Source organism: Nelumbo lutea, chromosome 6 (genome assembly GCF_056320005.1).
Source record: "Nelumbo lutea isolate HS-2025 chromosome 6, American lotus-T2T, whole genome shotgun sequence".
Lineage (NCBI taxonomy): Eukaryota > Viridiplantae > Streptophyta > Magnoliopsida > Proteales > Nelumbonaceae > Nelumbo > Nelumbo lutea.
Window position 1 is genome coordinate 28,045,541 of NC_142689.1, and position 24,359 is coordinate 28,069,899.

Below are 24,359 nucleotides of genomic sequence, written 5' to 3' on the forward strand. Positions count from 1 at the left end.
GACCTGTTCATGGGCCGGCCCTGGCTTGTGCCGGGCTTTCACTCTATATTAACAGATTTTTCTAAGGCTCGAGCCCAAACCCGACCCTCATAAAAAGCCTGAAGCCCGGGCCTGGGCCTGGGCCCGAGCCCGAAATTTATCCCATGTTGTTATACTGCTGAAGCGGCTGAATGGAGGAGAGAGAGATAAATTATAAAGAAAAAAATAAAAAAATGTATATATTAAATTATAAATATATATATATTCAATAAATATTATATTATTTATATATTTTATATAATATACAAAATACATATTATGTATTTTATAAAATATATAATGCTAAGTCAGATCAGGCCAGGCTCGGGCCGGGCTTTTTTGACAAATCCCGAGCCCGGTCCGTAACACAGTCGGGTTTACTATGTTAGGCCCGAGGTCAGGTCCGCAGGCCTAATTACATGACCAAGCCCGATCGGGGTGCAGGCGGGGCCGGGCCGGGCCATCGGGCTACCCAGCCCATGAACAAGTCTACTCTCATATGAAGTCAAGGTTCAAAATCTATTTCATGGGTAGGCAAGCCTTAGACAATTAGACCAACCCTCCCTAAATACCGAGCTTGTTTACTAGTCGAGCCAAGCTCGAATATTATGCAATTTGGTTCGTTAGGCTCGCGAGCCTATTCGAACCCTGAATATATATATATATAATATCCGTATATAATTATATAATTTATATTTAAACTTATTGGTGTGCACACTATTGTAGTCCCTATTGTATTTTATATTTTCTTACTTTATCTAATGCATGGGATGGGAGGGAAAGAAAAACCCTCAATTGAATCTTGAAGACTTGAACTGCCGAACTCAAACTGGTTTGAGATGAAACTGCCGAACACGAAATTGCAAGTCTACAACTGTAAGAGACAAGTAGAGAACAAGTGCGAGTGCGACTGTGAGTGTGTAACAAGTGAAGACACTGCCGCCAAAGAGGATTGATTACCTACTGTCTGCAACTCTGCAACTCTAGGTCTGTGACTCCAGGTCTTCTTCTTCTTATTTCGGATTTTCTTATGACTTCTACAGGGACTTTATGATTTTGGTTCGTCTTGCAAGTTGCATCCACGCCATTAAAAAAAGGTATTTGAAATCTGTAATTTTTAGTTGAAGAATAATAACATTCATTCTGATTTTCTACAAGTAATTTTTTAATTAGAAATGAGGATAATTCTGATTTTCTACAAGAATAATAACATTCATTCGGATTTGAGCTCGAATCCAAGCTCAGGTAGGTTCAAATTCGAGCTCAGATAGGCTTGGATTCGAATTCCAATTCAAGCTCGAATAGGCTCGGTTCATTTCGAGATTGAGCCGAACTAAGCTCGAAGATAAATGTTTTTTTTTTTCAAGCCGAATTCAAATTGATATTTCTAGTTTGAATCGAGTTCGAGCCTGAATTCGAGCTTGATGTTTTATTGTCAAGCTGAGCTCAAATAGTTAAATATTGGACTCGGCTGAGCTCGTAAATCCAGCTTTGATTCTAGTCGTCTCGTTTGATGGTTAAGTTGTAATCCATCGTAAACATTTTCCTCTGGAAGGTTTTGGAACCGCGCGAGAAAAGTGATAGTCGTTGTTGTTCCAACGTCCACCCCAAATCACCTAAAACTAAAACTAGTTTCTAGTTTCTACTTCCTACATACATAGGCTAGCGGCTATGTTTTATGTTTTATGTTTTATGTATAGTGCCCGTTTGGGAGGGCTTCTGCGTTGGAGGTGAGTTAGGTTGATTGAACTGCGGTCTTGAGCACCTCGAACAAATTATCAGGAGTGGTTTCATTTTCTGGACTTTCACCAAACACGACTTAATTATATGAATTCCATGTGGGGCCCAACTTGAAAGGCCAGAAGCCCCATCTCAAAAGCCCTTTCAAACGAGTCTAGATTACCCACGACAATTCTACCCATTCTTATTCACATTATATGCATGGGGATCGAGATATTCCCAATTCACGGAGGTAGTGTTTTGTGGATAGGCGTGGGTAGAATTTATGTGGATAGAAGATCCACAGTCCTCTCAAACGGGCACATAGTGATAAATTGGAGTCTGTATTTGATCCCACTTGATCAATATTTCATGTTACCATATTTCTTGATTGTTTTTGGTATCCTTCTTATTTATTGCCAATATATATATTATATATGTACCACCTAATTAAAGAAACTTCCAAGACTAAATACATAAATTAAACCCCAAATTCCATTTTAATTTTAGACAAAATTTTGGGGCTTAATTTAATTAATGTCATCTCAAATTTCTAATTTATATTTATGTTTGTAAGCTCAGGCCCTAGAGAATCTTTGCATAAGTATTTAAACATTGCTCCCAATTAAGTAACAGTTTGTTCTAGCGGTTCCATTTATGCTCACTTTGGAAAGTGTATAAATATAAACATGTAGAGTGCAAAATCTTGCATTTTGTATTATTTTGTATGTAATTATGCCGTACATATTTGTATTTGTACTTTTTCCAAACAGAGCCTTAGGCTCAGTTTGGAAAGAATACAAATGCAAATATGTATCGTGCAAAACCTTATATTTTGTATGTATTGTACTGTACATATTTCATTTGTACTCTTTCCTAACTGAGCCTTAAGTTGTGTTTGTAAGCAATGTAAATCAAGATTAATGTAAATATTTACACCGGTTCAGTTTTGTTGGCGTTTAGAAGGAGTGCAAATCAAGATCGACATGAAACTCCACTCCGGTTCGATTTTGTCGGCATTTAGATTGATGGAGTGGAGTCTTATGTTGTAAATCGATGCAAAACTTCATCTAAAGTAGAGTTTTACATTGATTATCCATATAAAACACCGCTAAACTCAAATGATCACTTTTTATGGTTCGATGTAAAAATGTCATCAATGCAATTTTACACCTATGACGTTTTACATCGGTTCCAATTAAACGCAGCCTTAAGGATTAAGGATTGATGGTCCTAACAATCGACAAGTATAACAATGCAACTAAACGGTATTGCTGAAATCAAATTTGCAAATTAACCACGGTGCAAATAAACTAATCCTCAAGCCGTGATCCGGCCCCCACGGTGCAAACAAACCATGTGTTGCATTCATTCTTGACGAATTAATTAATACAGATTTTATGGAGCATTCATTACAGATTTTACATCTCTAAACCCATGTTTAGAATGTCTGTTGAATATCAATAATGGAAGATGTAGAAATTATCAGAAAACTGCCGTGTCTCATTGATGAAGAAATCAAACCACACACACACAAGATTTTACACATACTGATCACATACATTAATCGTCTTAAATTCCTTCTTTTAGTTTACTCACAATATTTATTAAAAATAAAGTAAATTAAAGGAGAAAATATTGGTTTTTAGGTTTTTAAAGGAGAAAAATAAAGTAAATTAAAGGAGAAAATATTAGCGGACCATCATCATCATCATCCACTAGGTCACCATGTCCTCGTAAAATACAATCAGATTAAGGTTCTTCAGTGTAAGGTAATGGTGAGTTTGAAAACATCCAAGAATAAAACTAAAACTCGATCGGGCAGAGGCACAGCCAACATGCTTGGTTTTTATCTATGGCGATTCGTTGTGGATGGGCGGTTTTCTGTGGGGTTGCTCATAATCCATGACTACAACGTCTTCATTATTGGTATGGTTTTTCTGAGAATCTATCACTTCTTCGGTAGCATGGGAATAAGCTGATCCTAACACCGACCTTGCTGCTCGCTTCTCCAATCCCTACACAATAAGCACCAGATAGATGATGAGATGATATGTTATAACACCATCCATCCCATGCATGCATGCATATCCCATGTACGTATATATAGCATGTTCAAATTCTCAAACACAAAGGAGATGTACACAAACATGCAAGCATGCATGTCATGTAATTTATGTAGGACATATCATATACGCCCTTGCCACCCTCATCATGGACATGCTAATGAGATGGGCCATGTTTTTCTGGTCACCATTGCTAGCTCCAACTATTAATACAAACATGAAACGTGGTGTAGTTTACCTGTATTTTAGTTGCTTGTGGCACACCCACATGAGAAGAAGATGATATAGTCTCAGTTCCTCCTGCATGTCCCAAAACAATTAATTATGATGATGATGGTGGTGGTGGTGGTGATGATAACAAATATATGTGCACTAAGAAAGAAGATTGACAACAAATACAATGCAACAGTGCTAGCTCCTGGGTCATTGGCAGTAGTCTATATATATATATATATATATGTCAGGTTCTAATTAAGGATGTAATGTTCTTCATTCAGTTGAGATTTTTGGGAAGTTTTAATTTGGATGTGAGTGAGAACGAGAGCAGTTTATTAGTTTGTGGGAGGGAGGGTGTGTCTTGGGTATATATAGAGTAGTCCAAGTTAAGCAGCGAAGAAACTCGGTTTGAACTTTGAACAGCAACCTGATATCTTCCTTCTTGTTTCTCCCACTTCCTCCAAAGGAGCCTTTGAATGATTTGGTTCCTGACTGATTGCACCACCCTGACCCTCACCCATCATACTTTCTCCATCTGTTGCTTCTTGCTTTCTCTTTCGGACTTGTTCTGGCAAGGAAGGTTTCATCTTCAATGGAATAAGAACTGAAGTCATCTCATCAAGTTTGGCCTTCTCCAGTTCCTGCACCAGATCCAGAAGATTATATTAATATATAGAAAAGTTGGAAAACCTTGTCAGTTTTAATTCTCGCTGTTTGATGGGTAGCAATTAATCTTACATAATTAGATAATATTCTAAAAGCAATTACGTAAAATAAAAGCATTTTGAACTAATAATTACCTTGCCAGAATAGTGAACTTGGATACTGGACTCTGTGGCAATGCCCCGGAGATAACGAGCGTCACATGCAAGGAGAGAGAGAGAGAGACACTGAAGGAAGAGGAGGAAAAGAAGAGAAGACATGTTTGACGTAACTCTCAGGGTTATAGAATTGAAGGTTATGTGATTTGTGTATCTGTGTGTGTCATGGGTGCTATTTGTAGTGAGAGGAGGAAATTAGGTAATAAATGCAGGTTTTGTATGTAGTGAAAGAGGCTCTCCAGGGGAACGTGAAGACGTGTGTGAACGATGAGACCCAAGAAGAAAAATGAAGATATGTATGGCCTCTTTTGTCTCCTCCTATCTCCCACTTCTCAGTCAGTTGGGACCCAAGATACAGACTCCCACCATGGAAGGAAGACAGTTTTAGTCTCCTCATGAACGTATAGGTGGAAAGTAAGAGAGAAAGAGAAAGATTTTTCTTTGAAACAATTAACAAAGAAAAAAGCAAGAGAAATGTGTATATCAAAATTATATAGCAAACAAAAACAAGAAAGGGAGAGGTTGACCCATTTGTTTCTTTCGAGGTACTCCTTTCCTTGTCTTTGTGTTGGACATTTTTACAAATTGCGTGCATGGGTTGTGGCTCCATGTCTGTTGCTCTTAGTCATTTCCTACCTAATTTCTTGAAATATATACTTAGTAGATTATTCATTCCAAGGGGAAAAGGTTGAAATGTTCTGCAAGGGTGGGTGTGGTGTCAAAGGTAGAGATCTAAACCCTTCTTTGGTGAATGGAAACATCATCTATCCCCCTCTCTTGGGGATGAAAGAACAAATTACTTCCAACCATACTTGAAATTGGAATATACCCTTGAAAAGGGAAGAAGCTCCCCTAAGTATATGTTAAGGGAAATCGTTTTAACAGTTTTACTATCAAACAGAATGCATGACTATTAGGGCTGCAAATGGTATCCATGTATCTGATATGATTCAAATTATATTCCATCTTGTTAATGGTGATCTAAATTTGATCCATTTTGTTAGAGAATAAAAATAAAACCTATTCAAGGATCTCACTTAACAGCTTAAACTTTTAAGTTGAATGGTTTTTTGAGATGGTATCAAAGTCATTTTGACCAAATTCAATCCCAATTCTCATCACCCCCATTATAATTAATTAAGTTTAAGCTTTTAGGTTGAATGGCTTTTTGAGACATTTATAATTGGACCAAATATGGATCGATTTATATTCCATTGTACGTATATAATTACTAAAAAAAATGGTTTGAATGCTATACTTCCACTAAAAAGCTATACTAATCAAATTTAGATCTACCTATATTTCAAAAGAGGTAAGGCTAGTTGCCGGCGTTGTGGTGATTCATTCAGAGCAGAATTAGTTAGACGTTAACGTCACATCTCCTCCTTGTGATGGGCAAGTTATAGCCATCTCACATGGGGAATCCAGACCTGCTGCTAACCTTGAGGGATGGTACTGCACAAGGATTTATATATGCATGCAGCTCTGCATGCTCATGTTTCAACAATAGAAGGGTAAATTAATTAGTCAATGTGAAGAAGATGAACATAAATACCGAGGGACCCGCATTTACATAGCCGACACAAGTGAGACCGACAGAGGTGCATTGGAGGGTTTGGACAGAAGAGAGAGAGAAAGGGAGGCAAAGGTACGTGAACGACCTCCTTTTGCACTTGAGATGAGGGACATGAGAGGGAGAGGCACCCTACCTTGCAGTAACCAAGGTATACACGACACGTGGCAAGAAAAACCATGTTCAAATGTATTGCCACGTGGACATGAGATGCATGGCCCCCGATACAAGATTATATGTTACTTTCATTTCATCTGTTCTCAAATCCCAATCCCACTGCTATTGTTGTTGGTGGAGTTAATTTTGTTTGTTTGTAATTGTATGTTTGCGGGGTCTGTCCGTCTGTGTCGGCTTGGAGCGGCGGCGCGACAAACTCGACTCCGAGATAGCTCGTGGTTTGGGACTTGGCGTTGGCAATCAGCTGACCCTGACCGGATTCATTCATTCATTCATTCATGTCGTGGAAAGATCAAGCAGTTTTGGTTGGCTCGGCGCCGTTGTCTCCACGGCGAGCAGAGGAGATCAGGAGAGCGGTTAGCCAAAGCTAGCAGCTATCCTAGCACCGATAAGTTAGTTGTGTGTTTTACACAGAACTGCACCTGTGTCACTGTGTCTGTGTAAGAACTAGGAAGGAGAGGTAAGGTTTACATTATTAAGCTCCATACTCTGTAACGTGGAGATGTTTTTTTGTCTTACTCCCTGCTGCTGGCCGAGCAAGTGACAATAAGTCTCTCTCTCTCTCTCCTTTTTGACAATTACAGAATTACTGTTACAGTGTTTCTGTGCACTTATTAGCCTCTGAATGAGTTTCCCTGCTGATGGTGAGATTTGATTTTTTTTTTTTTTTTTGTCTCCACTTGCAGTTGGAAACCAATAAGTTACAAACAATCCAGTTCAGAATCTCATCCATAGCCAATAGGTGGCTTACAATTGCAACCAATTATCCTATCTGGGTCTGAGGGGTTGATCTTATTGACAAATCAAGAACGCAGCTTACAATGAGAAGTAGTCAAGCAAAAAGCCTCTTTCTTTCTCTTTTTCAGTTGTTACTGTTTAAATTTGACCTGGACAGGTGCCACTACCGGATTTGTCTCATCTCAACTCCAACTTTATTCCCAACTATTTGGGGTGGGCCGTGGGCCGTGGGCGCTACCTGAGGTTTGTCTGAGACACATTAATTATTGAATATTGTCGACTTGACATCGTACTTCACATCATGGGTTCACCATACTACACTCAAATGAAATGCCTAAGCTAAGATAAATTGGTAAAGATAAGTAATCTGCGGGCGAATTAGGCCAAGGGGCCTTTGTTAATGACTGAATTAGTTGAAATGTTTCATCATCACCACCACCATTTATGTATTTAGACATGTGTCTGCTTTATAGGGATAGACTAGACACTGGAGTATGTAACTCTAGTCAATGGTTCAGAGGATCTGGTCTCCTCAAATTTGAAATCAAGTCTAATATACAGGACAGAATGATATGTCCAATTAAAATTCTACCATCTATAAAGCTATTTATAGATTTTACTTCCTAAAATGCCCTGTACTAACAAGAAGTTAATTGTTACAACGGTGCAAGCCGAGGCAGGTTAGCTTAGGTTAAGGTAGGGGTGGAAACGAGTCAAGTGTTTTATGAGTTGTTTGAGCTTGGCTTGACTCAGTTTTAGTTAAGTTTGAATTCGAGCTCGAGTCCAATTTATAGATTTGATTAATAAATGAGTCAAGCTCAAGTCTAATAGATTTTGGCTCGTGAGGATTGCGAGCCAAGCTCGAATATATATGATTATGGAAAATAACATATATAATAAAAATATTATAATTCTTAATTTTTTAAATATCAAATAAAAAATATCTTTTATATACAATTTTTTATTTTTATAAAATATTTTTTCTCAAATCAAGCTCGAGCTTATGAGTTTTTTATTCGAACCGAGCTCGAGCTCGAGCTCAATATTCTAGCTCAAATTTGAACTCGAGCTTTATACAACCTTGACAAGCCGAACTCGAACCTCATACTATTCGGCTCACCTCGGCTCGAATCCACCCCTAGGTTAAAGTCACACTGGTCCAACCAAAGCTGTAGACTAACTTTTAACTTTCAACCTTACGACATCTGGTTTGGTAGTGCTCAGGTTGGCCGAATTTCTTCACTCACTTCTTAAACTTAGGACTAGTCGTTTGGGTTAACTGCGTCTAAAAGATCTTAAGACGTTAAGCTTTAAAGTTTTCTGTGCATATTTTGTTGTTTATTATTGTTTGGAAGGAAGATTCCAGATACACAAATCCTGATTTTCTCCATTTTATTTTTATGGGTTTTGTCATTCTTGCCCCAATTGTATTTTCTTCTTGTGCTTTTGATGGTATTTGCTTTTATGGTTATTTTGTCTAAAACTATTGTAGCATGGTATTTGCTTTCTACTAATGCCAAAATTAATGCTTTCTATGTAATGTGAACCCACAAGCCATATCAAAATAAAAGACAGAATTTTATCATTAGGCTATTTCTTGATAAATTTATTGATAAAAGTAGGTCAAGTTGGGTTTGGATTGAACCCAGCCCATTTAAATGAATCATTAACAAATTAGTAGATTTGAGTTGAAGCTTGATCCAACCCAATTTAACTTTTATTTTTCGATTGAATTTGGGCTGGGTTGGACTAATAGGCCCAAGTTGCACCTCTATTTCTTTCCATCCCTTTGGATTTTAAGACATCTCTATATATATCCCCCTAAAATAACATAGTAATTTTAATTTCATATATGAAATTATGTCAGGTAGGACTATAAACCGATTTGATTCAGATCAGATCTAGCAGAATCCAATTATTATGTTGGGTTTTGGATCAGATTCATATTTAATCCATAACCTTCTTATTGTGTTTAAAATGACTAAAAAATTAACAAGAGTTAAAATAATAATTATTTTTAAAGTATATATGTATAATAAATGTGTAAATATAAAATATTAAATTTATAAATTATAAATTTATATAACTACACACGATACATACATACATACATATATATATAATTATCCTATATATATGCATAAAACAATATTTTTTATTGGACTCGAATTTTAATTGGATTGGACAGGATTAAATCCACATCTAATCCAATTAATAATTGGATGCAAGTTCTAACATCCAAATCCAAGATAATCAAATTTCGAACCAAATCAGCTATTGCATTTTCAAAGTTCATTGATAGCCTTATCAGGTAGGGACCAAGCTAATCCCCTAAGTTCGACCTAGAAGCTATATATAGATAGAATTTTTTATATGTTTTTTATAAAAAACTAAAATTAAATAAAAAAGTAATTTATAAAAAAGTATAGTTTTATAATTAACACAGGTAAGCATTTCTCTGTCCCAAGCCCAAACAAATATTATTATGCTTGGGGTGTGTGCCAAGTTGGGCTAAGCAACCTATAAAGTTGTTAATGTGCTATCAAAATTTGGCTCAAGATCTTTTATGTTTTTGGTTCATTAGGTTACACAAACTTGAACCTCGAGCTCGGGTTTACTAATATTTAAGTATTTTAAATATTTAAGTAACATTTACAAAAAGTTATAATATTTATTCATTAATAAAATAAAATAAATAGAATAGAACACTAACAAAGATAATACTTTTCTTTGACAAACACAATTGTCCAACTCAGAAACTGCTATAGGGTTTATTCCAAAAAAACTTTGGCAGTTGGGGGCCAATAGCATCTGCTGTTGAGAACATTTTTGGGAATGCCGCATTATCATAGAGTGGAGTAGAATAACAATTGCACCCTATTTCTTTTTAACCATAATCATAGACATGGGTGTGAATCTTAAAAACTCTCTCAACAGCGCAGGCTCTTGGCCTCCAACAGCCAATGTTAACTTGGTATATGTTTGGCATCGGTGCTGCATATACAATATTGTTTTCTATGTGTGGATTGGAAGTACTGTTTGAAAACATTGCGCTAGGTAGGACATTTCCTAGGGCAACAACAACAATTTCTGTTTGGTACTAGTGCTCCATATCTGTAAGTCCATGTCACTACTATATATCCTCGTTGGCAGCAACAAGCTCCAAATTTGATGTTTCCCCAAACCATGCCTTCTCGATTTCCAAACGTGACTTGGAACATTGATTTTATGGAAAAATGGTTTCAAACATGTTACCATTTTCTAAAGCACTGATTTTTCCAATGTGACAATAATGTGTCACCGTTTTCTGAAACAACGGCATCGATGCCAAACACCGCCTCGGTTTACTCCTATGGTTTCTGATTTTATAGATTTTTGGGTTTATTTAAAAAAGAAATTGTATCCCACTTTCCAACTTTGACGCATTAATTTCTCCGTTCTATCCGAAACCGGATTTGCTCCTCCCAGCGCGCACTATCTCCCCGAGGTATTCCCAATGCACCACTGAAAACGTTTGATGTTGGTGTAAGGAGCGCTCTGGGAGGACCTAATCCGGATTCTCTTCTGATCCATAACGACCCTTATCTCTTCTAATCCATAACGGATTCTCTTCTAATCCATAACGACCCTTATCTCTTCTAATCCATAACGGATTCTCTTCTAATCCATTTGTTTCTATTCACAATATAAATTAAATTATTACTCTTTGTAGTTTTCACTTGAGAGAATATGCTGTTGAACCCCGCAAAGAAGAACATCTACACAAGCAAATTCACCATTGGACTTGTTCTTTTCCTCTAGAAGATCGTTATCTCCCGTATAATTCTTTGTTTGCTTGAAAAGTAGATGATTTTGAATAAAAACACTCAGGTAAATCAGCCTATCTCTTCCAATTTTAATGTGTTTTCGTGGTTTAGCTAGATATATGCTGAAACAGTAGCCAGTTCTACATATTTAAAAAAACTGTATGAAGCAATCTTCCTAATAACTTTTTTTCCGTTTTTTGACACCATCGCCGGTTTCCAGCAACTTTACCGTTCTATAATAGCATACTCATGATCAGAATCCGGCAACTCGTCCCAGACTTCACTTGGCATTTAGCCCTATATAGTTTTGTTATCTGGAATGGAGTGTCAACCCGATCCATTTTTATTAAATCCGCCAATTAGATTCCTTGAATACCTAGGTAATACCTTAACCATGCCGCTGGTTAAGCTGACTCCTCAGACCAGTATGAGTAATCTTTATTCTAATGCTTCGATTCAAATCCTACCCAGTGGTTCTTAAGTAATATAGGTTAAGCCATGATATAATGTAAGATGCATGTATCCCTTTTAAAGTCAACCATGCAAATTTCGAATAAAACCCATCTAAAACTAAGGGTGAAAATCAGTTGGGTCGGGTCGGGTTTATGATAAACTGAGCTCTGATCTTAAAATTTAGGTTTAAGGCCTGAGCCTAATCTTCCTAACCCAAGCCTAGTCTATACTTTATACTGTAATTTGATGCATTTGGATTAGGTTGGATTCAGGTTAGTCAATATATATATATATATATATGCACCTATAAATATGTATAGTTGGACTGTGCATGAGCTGTATTCGAGCTACCTATAAAATATAGGCCTAGGCCTGGCCCGAAAAATAAAAAAGACCGATTTCTTGGGCCTAATCCCAGCCCGAAGATTGAAAATCCAACCCCAACCTATATAAAATTTCAGGTTGGGCCCGCCCAAATTTGCACCCCAATATAAAACCCTTAATGTTTGGATAGATTAATTATAATGTTGCAAGCCATTATGCTCTTTAATGCGTCGTCTAATCATCCAATACTTAGGAACTTAATTTGTGTCCAGTGTACTAGATGTCACCACAATATAATTACTCTATTCTTTATCTATCTTGACATAGGCACTTTCTATTTTGATTTCAAAAGAAAATCGGTCTCCCTTATGGCATCTTTCTCCTCTGTAAAGCTTAATTGTTATCTATTTGTCAAATTCCTTTGAGTTTGAAATTTTTCTTTGCATTTGTTGCAAACATTTTTTTTATCTGTGATAAGACAAACTAGAAAAATAGACAATGTAATTTCATTTCATGAATCAGGATATTCTATTTCATGTCGAATTTTGATCCCTTGAATATCATAATTCATTGCCACATGTTGTCAGATAAGATGATCAAAAGATATTATTCCAAATAAAGCATTTTATACGTGAATAGTATGTTTTTTAACAAATTCTGCCTTACCCCAATCTTCTCTGTATCAATGGACAAATAGGAATATCTTCCTCTCTTTTGCGCGGCTGATACTGCAGTGATGAAACATCTATAGAGTTCCCATCTAATTACACAAGACATAGATAGCTTGATATTGCTATATATAGTATTTGAATTCTTTAGCCTTATATTGTTCTTCATTTTGGAACTTTAAACTTGTGGAAACATGAAATTGCATTCAATAAGTTTTGAACACTATAGTAAAACAAAAAATATAGAACAAATACTTTGGTTCTTTGATTCACTTCTGTTTTTTCCTATGTGAATGTTGATTAGTTCCTAATGATCTATTCTCTTATTGCCAATAGGAAAGGTTATTTTGAAGTATGCAATTTCAATAGCTACAATGGTTTTGAGCCTTACTCTTTAAACATTCCGAACAGCCAAGAGGGGGTAAGATTTTAGCTTTCTTAGGCTCTTCCTGTTTGGGTCCCTCCTTATGATAATTGATCTCCTATTTTATTGCTTTTGAAATATAGAATTTGCTTCTTCTTCTAATGGTATTTTAGCTTCTGTTCTCCTTAGGTAAAATTTTGATATATAGTTTATGGTTTCATAGTAAGAATCATTTTTTTAGGCACACACATGTGCATGCGAAATCTGACGCTCACATTCACTAGAAAGCAAAATAAATTAGTGAATTTGTGGTCAATAATTTTTATTTTTTATTTGATAATTTACTACAAGTGATTCGGATTTCATCCAAATTTCTTAATGAATTGTAGCCCTTCTTAGGGGGGAGGGGGGGATTAAGGGGTAAAGATTCTTATGATGTGTATTGTTATTAATGAAACATAGGATATGGAATTTTTTTCTACAAACAAGGGACAATCAGTTATACATTGAAAGTAAGAATTCTTGAAAAGATTCATCTCACATGGTTTTAAAAAATAACCCAGAAATGGAATCGCTCTGGCCACCGATTTCTGGGTCGACGGTTTGACCGTTCGGTTCGAATGAATTGTCTATTCTTATAATAAAAATAAATAATTAATTAAAAATAAAAAATGGCCCAAAACTATTGAACGGGTCGATGGATCAACAGTTCGACCACCTGGGTCAATGGGTCATTGACCGGTTCAATGGTTTTTTGCCAGGTATCAGATTTGGGGTAAAATAGAACCGGTTACCTGGATGATTCCTGGGCCAGTCCTGATCAACGGCAATTCGAAAACCATGCCTTCACATGAAATAACTGTATGAAAAATGAAGTTTTTTATTAGACACCTTTGTTTAATGACTTGTCGACCTGAATGCTGATTTGAACCAGCTCTCCCTAAATGGGTTATAAGGCTCTTTTTACTTTAATTTTGTGAAACAAATCTCACAAATTTAAAAAATAAATATAAATTCATACAATAATTATAAAAATTAACAAACATTAAATACAAAGTTTTCAAACAAAATATAAACCCAACAATAATATTTGGAGTGAATTAGGTCTGGATTGGCCCAATTAGTAGTTCATAAGAATCCTTCTGTCTAAATTTCGTGTAACAAAGCCCGTGCATCGGGGGTCCCTACTAGCTTGTGCATGTAATTAGGGGTGTTCATTATAGACCACTAAACTGAATTAAACCAAACTAAAATTGGTGGTCTGATATGGTCTGGCATTAAAAATGATCTGATTGTGTTTGAGAATTTCTCAGACCATGTTTTCTAAATTTCAGAAACCAACCCAAACCATAAACCAAATTATTAAGTGTATAAATAATTAATGTATCTAATATATATAATACATAAGTTTAAGCATATATAATAAAATTATATATATATATATATATATATATATAACATAAGCATTTACTTAACATTTGAACATTACGTTACTCTTACCCATATAAATATTTCCCACATTGTTGTTTCAACTTGTAATTTAATGGGAAAGACATTTATATTTGGTAAATTGTGAATGCATAGCATTTGTTAACAAGCCAATTTGATATTTGAATTTTATTTGTTATTTATGTAAGCAGGTATGTTATTTAGACTTTGTAATTGGGTTAAGCCAATAGAATGGCCGGCCCAAACCGTATTAAAAACTGGACGTCCAAACTGTAACAAAATAATTTGATTTGATTTGGTCTGATAATTTACTAGACTGTAATTAAAATTACTGGTTTGGATTAAAATTTTTTTGTAAACAGAAGCTGCTTCGCAAGCCTCATACCTTGCAACAGCACCAGGACTTATCTCCATATCTTTCTTGTCTTTTTTTTTTTCTTTTTTTTTTGGCTATGTAGAAAATAAGAGAAGCAGAGAAAGTTGGAAAACCCCAACTGATAGCAATTTCTTCACTACTGATACTCATCACCTCATTCTGCTCAATGTTGTTGTCTTCCAACATACTGATCCATTCTTTGTATGCCCTCATCACCTTCCCACTTCCCAAATCTCTCCCCACAGTCTCTACCGGCGTCACTGTCATACCTTCACTGTAAGACCCTCGTCTGTGACCTCACCACCCAAGTAATGGATTCCGATTGTGAAGCAAACAGTCTGAGTAAAGCCCACTGAAAATTCTCAACTCTCACCACAAAGTTCACCAAGGCATAACTCCTCTTAGTTTGATTCTGGGTTCCATCAAGAAAACATTAGAGGACCTTCTGACGACCTTACCACCACCACATTACAATTACTGTGGAAATTCACACCTGGTTTGCACAATAGCCTCGCCTTTCTCCAGTATTTTCCAATCGAAGATTGGTCCGTTGGCTGTGACCACCAGCCTATCTGTTTAATCACATTCATCCTCTGTTAGCACGATCTAGAGCTGATGGGTGGTGCTGTAATGGTCTCTTCTCACCTCGCCATTGGGAACCCGCAATAGGTCTTTTCTCCGGTTTCCTCCATCCCTCTGAAAGCTGTCTTATCAACAGGTAACCCTTCTGGTACGTATACAGAATTACAGATTACTCTGTTACACAAACAAATCGCCCTTTTGTGTTGCTCATCCTCTCCACTTTGAAATTTCTGTTTCCTTTACTCAGGGAGTTCGAGTTCTTCCATCAAAGAAACCTTTGAACCACGTCACAGCTTTACCTATTAGCAAAGCTGAATCTCTCTTCGGCCTTCTCGAATTTTCAGCGTGGGCTCTTCCTGACTAATGTGCTCTTCCAGCAGCATGAAGTCCTTATCTTCAACGTTAAATGCATTGTCTCTTCCATTTCCTAGCCTGCGAGAATCCTTCTTCGACTTCCATTAATTCCCCTCCCCATCATGGACCTTCTATGCATCATGTATGTTTCACTAGGAGTTATCCAGTAGTAACGTATGAAATAGTTCCTTGTTAAGGACTTCATGAGAAGTATTTCAATGGAACACGTTTCGTCTTCCCTCCGACGTTTTCTCTATCACGACTCTTTGGAACGTTTAATATACTAAGTTAAGTTGAGAGTTGACGAGACCAAACTTCAAGATATAAAACGTTGAGACAAGACTTGAAGAGAAGAAACTGAGAGTTGTGAAAGGGTGTTGAACTTTATTTGGAGCTTAATTTATCCTCTTTCATTGTTTTTGTGTTTTGAAGTTTGAAGATACGTTTCTTATTCCGTTCTGTGCTTCCTGTATTTGCAGAACTCATATTTGTCTCAAGTTGCAGAACTCATTCTTTTTTGTCTCATCGATCATTCTGGATTTTCCATCCCCATTTATCCCAGGTATGCCCCTTTTCTCCCAGGTTAACTTCGGAGACTATTTCGATGATAGAATTATGGTCCATTACTCAACGTCTTTTTCTTGGCTATTTCGCCGGTTTCTTGCCGGAACTCGACTTCTGGGAAGTCTCCGACGTCCACGAGACCTTTTTTTTTCTGATAAACCGTCCACGGGACGTTTCGGATAGCAATAAAAAGCAAAAATCGTGCAATAGGACCATGATAACATCACATCCAGCCGCAAATCTGTAATATCTCTCATTCTTGAATGCTTAATTGAAGGCTGGATCCCGTGCTTTCAAGATATATACATGATTTTTGCTTTTAGGAGATCATGTCTCGTCGCCGTAACGTTGTATTCACTTTTTGGACCGATCCGGCCATCACTATTTTAATCCGCCGATCCGGCTCTCGAATTTAATGGGTTCTATTATGATGCCGAAAAAAACATATCTGAAAAACTTACAACCAATCAACCGACACTACAAAAGAACCAATCAAGTGTTTTCACGAAAATTCAATGAGAGTTTGATTTTTCAAAGCCTCGTCGAATTAACAAATAAAAGAGTGAAGTTTATAAAATTTAGTACTTAAAATCAAAATTAAGGGGAAAAGTTAAAAATAAAATACATAATTTGGTTCTAAAAATAATAAAATTTAATAAATGAAAATGATAATTAATCATAATTTAAAGTTTAATAAAATGTAATAATTGAAAATATAGGAAAACTAAATTTGAGAAAAATAAGTATACAATGATAACAAATTAATAAAGTTAAAAATTTTTTAAAATATAATTAAGCTACATGGTAATTATAAAATAATAACAATAGTAAAATGTAATATGTGAAAATTATAATTCAATTAAAATTTATTAATGCACTTATGAAAATAATAAATAACTAATTTTGAGCATTAAAGGAATAAAGTAAAATCAAAATGAAAAAAAAATATTGAGATTAATGAAAAGTAAAAAATAAGTTTAAAAATCATTGTCAAAATAATTTGTTTTGATTATTGGTTTATAATTATCAAATCGGATATTGGTTTATAACAAATTAAGCCCATGCATTGCATCAGGCCCTACTAGTGCATTGTTCAAACCTTTCTTCTACAATTCTAATCTTTCATCAATTGAAATTTAAAGAAGTGTATAAAAAGATGATTTCTAGTAATCCCTCCTCTAACTCACACTTTATGTATTTTGTTTCTTCACTTCTGATTAGAAGCTATGAAAGGGCTTCTTGCTTCTTTTCTTTTACTCACTCTAGTTGCACCTCTAATCGGTGCAAACAAGAACAGTAACAGCAGTAATGCTACATATAACGTGCTCGATTTTGGAGCAGTGGGTGATGGTAGTGCAGATGATTCTCAGGTTCATTTTCTTTCTCTCTCTCTCTCTCTCTCTCTCTCTCTCTCTCTCTCTCTCTCCCTATATATATATATATATATATATAGAGAGAGAGAGAGAGAGAGAGAGATTTCAGCTGCAATTCCTTTTCTTTTGATAGTTTCTTTCTTTTTTTTTTTTTTTGATGCTCTTGTGGTGTTAGGCCTTCAAAGAAGCTTGGCAAGCTTCTTGCATGTGTTCTGATGATTCCCCAATAATGCTTATTCCAAATGGAAAAACATTCTTGTTGAGACCTGTGACATTTAGTGGTGGTTGCAAGTCTAATAACATTCATGTCCAGGTAAAATTAAGGAAAAATTCCTGATCACTACCCTATATTTTGACTCGAGTGACAATTTAGTACCTGAACTTTAAAATGCAACAATCCAGTGCCCGAACTTTTAAAATGTAACAATCTAGTACCTGTCGTTAACCAGTCCCTAATTAGTCGTTAAGTGACACTTGAAAAGTCAAAAATTCTCTAAGAATGCCATCTAATTCTCTTTATCAACCATCCAAACATTGACAATAAAATGAACAGTCCCAAATTCTAGATTCTTTTAAATAGTCACCTAATTTGGGATTGTTCAGTTTTTTGTCAATGTTTGGATGGTTGATAAAGAGGATTAGATGGCATTCGAAGGGCAATTTTGAATTTTCAAATGTCACTTAACGGCTGATTAACAGACTGGTTAACGGTAGGTACTAGATTGTCACACTTTGAAAGTTTGGGTACTGGATTATCGCATTTTCAGTTTTTTTGCCATAAACTCATTATTCTTGAAAAGCTTTTGTTGTTCTTCCTTTTTCATTTCAACTTCTTACTTCTTAGCTCTTTCTTTTTCCATTTCTTTTTCAGTTTATAAAACAAGTCAAACTTGGTTATTCCCTTATTGTTTTTTCTTGTTTTGTGGCTTTTTCAGATAAATGGAAATATAATAGCACCGAGTGAACATTCACAATGGGGATGTTATGAGACAGACTGTGATCACTGGATTACATTTGCTAATTTGGATGGGCTCAATATTGATGGCTCAAATGCTATTATTGATGGCCAAGGTTCAAAATGGTGGAGTCGATCATGCCAAGATGAAAATAATGTAAGTTTCAATTTTAAAGTTAATTAAATCAACATTAATCATGATATTAAATTGTCATCAATTCGCATATATGTTGAAGGACACATGGTTTTTACAAATCCTTGTGTATTGGTAAGAAAACAATATTCATATCAATGCTTACTCTTATTTTTAATTTGACTTGATGTACTTAAGTTTTTTTTATCTATTTATTTATTTTTTTTCTAATTCCTTTTTTTATCTTCATTTTTTCTAATTAGGTATGCCACATGCGCCCAAATGTGAGTTGGACAACTTTAATGTTTATTTTTGTTGAACATTAATTTTTTTTATTGTAACCATACTTATTTTCATGAATTAATGGTGTTATTATTAATTTGAAATTTTCAGGCATTTTTTCTAGAACATGCCAACAATGTTCACATTAAAAATTTAAACTTTATGAATAGCCCCGGAATGCATCTTATTATTGAAAGATCAACATGGGTATATGTTTCAAATGTCACTATAACAGCCCCTCAACAAAGTCCAAACACAGATGGCATACATATTCAAGAAAGCACAAATGTTTTTATATACAATTCTTCCATTGGAACCGGTATATTATTCTACTTTGTCTCGTCTTTATATCAAATAAGGCTCAGTTTGGAAGGAGTGCAAATACAAATTTGTAGAGTACAAAACTTTGTATTTTGTATTATTTTCTATCTATTTGCATTGTACATATTTGTATTTGTACTCTTTTCAAACTGAGCCTAAGCTACATTCCTTTTTCATTTGAAATGTATTAAAACTTGTAGAGTTATTTGGAATATAGGTGATGATTGTATTTCAATTGGTGGTGGAACATCGTACCTTAACATTAGTGGAATTTCATGTGGTCCTGGTCATGGCATAAGGTAAGAGAAATATTATTTATTTAACTAATGTTCATTGCTATTATTGTTATTTGTTTATTATTATATAGTTAAATATGGTGCAAAATTTGTATCTATACAGCATTGGAAGTCTAGGTAGGGAAGGGAGAGAAGAGCAAGTAGAATATGTTCATGTAAGCAACATCCAATTCAAGAAAACTTCAAATGGGGTTCGAATAAAAACTTGGCGGGTAATCTCTCTTCTTTTCTATGACTTAATTAAATATAAATAACAAAATTATTTTGTAGTAATATATTTCTCTTTTTGGTTGTATTATGCAGTCGCTTGTAGTAATATCTTCCTTAATTTTTTTATATGCTTTGGTCGTTATAGTTTTATCTTCTTAATTCTCAATTTGGTCTTCACTTCTTCTTTCTTTTCATTGTTCTTGATTATTCTAGTATCTTGAGTTGTATTCTGAGCATTTCTTGGATGAAAGAAAATTGTTATTTGCAGCTTCAGAAACCATTGCATTACATGTTAATTAATATATGATATACAAATTATAATACAACTAGCTAGCATGGGACTTGTGCAATGCATGGACTTTATTAAGCGAAAGTTAAATAATAGTTTAATCTCCAATAATTATTGAAATTTTATAGCAAAAATACTTATTTATTGAAAACATATTTATAAAATATTCAATAAATAATGAATAAAAAGCTTCAATACCTCTAAGTTATTTAATATACTTTCACTATTTAAATAATATTTATTTTTTTCAATTATTTATAATTAATTTTATGTTTTTTGATAATTTTTTAAAGTTATTACACAATTTTTTATTTAATATTTTTTTAAATAATATATAAGATATGATTTAGTTATTTAATTATTTATTAAATTTAACAATTCATAAAATTAGAATTTATACTATTATTACATAATTGTGTTATTAATTTTGTAAAATATAAAATTATTATTAATTCAAATATGATGAAATATATTATAATTATTTTTCTACTCTTAAGAAATCTTTTTAATTTATTAATAATTTCGTTATTTTAAATATTTAAGATTTAGTTATGTTAAATATTTCATTATTTAAAGGTTTAAGTAATAAGTAATATGTAAAACATTTAATTTTTTTTTTGTTATTTAATTTTTATTTATTTTAAATTTGTTATTTAATATTAAATACTTTGTTAAAAATTTTAGTTATTGAAATATTTAAATATTATTATTTATATTGAAATTTTTAAATTATTATTTAGTTATTAAACTGAATAATCCATAAAATTCTAACTTATATAGTTATTACATAATTTCGTTATGAATTTCATAAAAAATACAAATTTATTAATAATATGAATACTATGGAATCTATTATGATTATTTTTTGTGTTTTTAATAAATATTTTAAAGTTATTACATAATTTTATTATAATAATTATATACATGTTAAATTTTTTAATTGAAAAAAAATTTCGATAGATACAGATGAAAGATGGGGGAGAGGATAAATAAGGAATTAGAGATAGTTAGAGATAATTTAGGAGAAAGTATATGATAGTTATTTTCCTAATAAAAGGGAGATAAGCCTGTTTTCAAAACCATGATTTAAACTACTAAATGATTCATTTCCCATAGTTAGTGATATTTGGATTCCAACGAAAGCAACTTAAATTCCAGACACATGCACTCTAAGATTTCATTTTATGATATTTAAGAATTATAAGTTAAGTTCAATTGTTCTAAAAATTAAAACATTTTCATTATAAATTCATAGTTATTATTTCATAGCAATCATGTTAAAAAATTGACTACATTATTCATTAATATATGACACACAAATTAATACCTGGAGAAAAAATCTTATATAAAAATAGATTTAGAAGAGAAGTTAAATAATTTTAAAATATAATTATTAATTTTTATTGAGCATTTTATTTTGATAAAATAATATATAATAATTATAAAAAATGAATAGAATTCACTACTTGTAGCGCTATGGAATACTTGTCAGACATTAGAGGTGGGCCTTGCAACCATTGATTTATTTACTCTTTTAATGGTGGTAGAAGATGAGACCCCTTTCGATCCTCTGTGTACACCTCTCTTTCCAAATATAGTCCATAATAAAATTGATGGAAGAGCTCTAATGAGATGATGGATTTGAGAATTTTTCGAAGCAGTAGTAGTCCACCAAAGTTTCACCCTATCCACAACATGTTGTGCATGAATGATAGGAACCCCAAATAAATTGTTATAGAAAACCCACAATTTATTAGCTAGAGCACCACTAACAAAAACATGATTAACAGATTCTTCACAACAACAACGTTTTGAGGCTAATTGAACACTTCGTCTCTTAATTGTATTGTCCAGAGGAACTACATCATGCACTACTCCCATTGCTTTACTAGAAAAGTCAAGAAAATTTTCAAAGAGCTGGTGTGATATGTTTAGGGGTGGCCACGAGCTGAGCTCTTCATGAGCTACTTGAACTCGGCTCGTGAAAAGCTTGGTTTCAACTGAGCTTTGAGCCGAGTTCGAGCCCAATTTACAGGTTCGTTTATTAATCAGCCCGAACTCGAGCCTAATAAAGCTCAGATTGTGAGCCTGCTCAAAGAGCTACAAATAATAATAATAATAATAATAATAATAATAATAAATTATATAAAATAATATATATATATAATATTTTTATTTTTATTTTTATATATGATAATAATTAATTATTATAATTTTTAATTTTTTAAATATCAAATAATATATATATATATATATTTTTTTTTTTATAAAACATTTTTCTCAAATCAAGCTCAAATCTTGTACTACCTTGATGAGTCGAGCTCAAATAACTAGTTATTTGACTTGAATCCACCCCTAGATATGTTAGAGCTTAAACGCTTGGCATTTCATCATTGCCAATGGTTGATTGGAAAAGGTGACATCTCCTCTTGGTATGACAACTGCACAGCAATGGACCTTTGACTTTTGAACTTGAAGAGAATGGGGTCCAAGACACTAAACTAAACCAAGTGATGTTGGTGGATGGCAGCTAACTTTAACGAAGTTCCTGAAATCTTCTCCATATTATAGAGCTAATTTCTTCTTCTAAATTTTCATTGAGTGATGACGATTATCGTCAGGCTTATTTGGAAATGTAAAGCTAATGGAAATCTCTCTCTCTCTCTCTCAGCATGGGATATGATAAGAGACTATGGTCCTTAAGTTGAATGATATACAAAAATCTATTTGAACTACTAAAATTTTTCATTTTTGGTATTTAGAGATATTTGGATTCCTACAAAAGCTACTTAAATTCCCACCACATGCACTCTAGGATATCATTTTATAATAATAGCTTTTATTATTAGGAATTATAAAATAAGTTTAATTGTTTTAATAAAAAATTAAAACATTATTATTATAAAATTCATCACTATGTCATAGCAATTAAAGTTCAATTTTCTAATTGTTTTCTTTCTATTTTGATAGGGAGGTAAAGGATATGCTAGAAACATTGTGTTTGAGCAAATAGTATCTCACGGTGCAGTGCTTCCAATTGTCATTGATCAAAACTATTGTGATGTTAACTTCAAGGATCTATGTGTTCATAATCTTGTAAGTTTCTCTTATTTCCTGAGAACAGGTTTTGTTTAATTATAAGTATAAGAGTTTATCAAACCCTTCTCTATATACATATGAACTTTGCATTAAATCCATGGTGTTCAAGGTACCAAATCTCAACATGGATTTGAATCATTCATATATTTAGTATTTTTTATAATGTTACAAGCATAGCAAGTATTAAAAAAGTTATTTTTATATGATATTAATTGATTTTAAAGTGATTTTTATTTTCAGAAATCAGCGGTACAAGTGAGCAACATTACATACAACAATGTTTATGGAACCTCAGATGGAGAAATAGCAGTGAAATTCGATTGCAGTGAGGTAGTTTCTTGCACAAGCATTTCTCTCAACAATGTAAATATTCCAATAACCATCAAAGGTGAAGAAACAAAATCCTCTTGCATTAATACACATGGAAGAGCTCGAGGGCAAGTAGTTCCAATTGTTCCATGTTTGCTTCGTTATTAATTTTTTTTTTCAGAAGTTATTATTGATGTTACATTCAAAAAAAATGGTTACGTAATTCAAGACTAGAGTGTCAATTTTAAAATTTATGGAATGATAAGTTATGATGATCTGAATATTTTATTCCTTTGGGGTTTTAAGCCATGATCTTAATATTTGTCTTTTTACTTTCCTTTCAAATGTTTTATTTATATTTAACGAATAGCGTTAAAAAATCAAGTACGTTTTCATACAAACTAGAATTATAAAATTCCACACTATTTATTCTTTGCGATGCAAAATATTAAAACATACAAATGTAGTGTAAGCCCATGTGAGCCCAGTTACTCAAGCTATGATGGAATTACTGGGCTGTTGGGCCCCCAACAGACAAAGTATTCTCTTGTAGGTGAAGTGGTCCAAACCAAAAGTGAGTGCAATTAAAGTTAACATGGATGAAGCGGCTGATTGTAGAAGATTTTATCTCACCTTCCTAACTTGTAGGGTCTACAGTTTGGGTTGGGTTAAGCTTGAATTCAACTCAAGACAGGTTAGGTCAGGTTGGGTAGTGGCCTTGGCCAACCCGACAACCCAATCCAGACCAAACTTTGTTTCATATCTATATGTACAGAAATTAATTTATATAAACATTTAGGGTCCATTTGGCTTGTAATTAGAAT

The 24,359-nt window shown here is 33.8% G+C and overlaps 2 protein-coding genes across 2 annotated transcripts; one reads left to right on the top strand and one right to left on the bottom strand.

Annotated features, from left to right (window-relative positions):
- Window positions 1-3,219: 3,219 nt before the first annotated feature.
- RGF6 (root meristem growth factor) lies at window positions 3,220-5,209 on the bottom strand. The gene is made up of 4 exons (XM_088952023.1): window positions 4,820-5,209; window positions 4,447-4,660; window positions 4,042-4,103; window positions 3,220-3,755 (listed from the first exon to the last, which is right to left on the bottom strand). The coding sequence occupies exons 1-4, from the start codon at window positions 4,940-4,942 to the stop codon at window positions 3,591-3,593; spliced, it is 564 nt and encodes a 187-aa protein (XP_088808149.1). The 5' UTR covers window positions 4,943-5,209; the 3' UTR covers window positions 3,220-3,590.
- A 5,855-nt stretch (window positions 5,210-11,064) lies between these two features.
- On the top strand, window positions 11,065-23,872 carry LOC148848198 (putative polygalacturonase At3g15720). The gene is made up of 12 exons (XM_088948664.1): window positions 11,065-11,198; window positions 12,916-13,000; window positions 16,184-16,266; window positions 17,490-17,638; window positions 17,817-17,954; window positions 18,577-18,753; window positions 18,993-19,013; window positions 19,123-19,330; window positions 19,550-19,631; window positions 19,732-19,840; window positions 23,098-23,223; window positions 23,467-23,872. Exons 4-12 carry the CDS (start codon window positions 17,495-17,497, stop codon window positions 23,701-23,703), a joined length of 1,242 nt encoding a protein of 413 aa, XP_088804790.1. The 5' UTR covers window positions 11,065-11,198; window positions 12,916-13,000; window positions 16,184-16,266; window positions 17,490-17,494; the 3' UTR covers window positions 23,704-23,872.
- The last annotated feature ends 487 nt before the right edge of the window (window positions 23,873-24,359 follow it).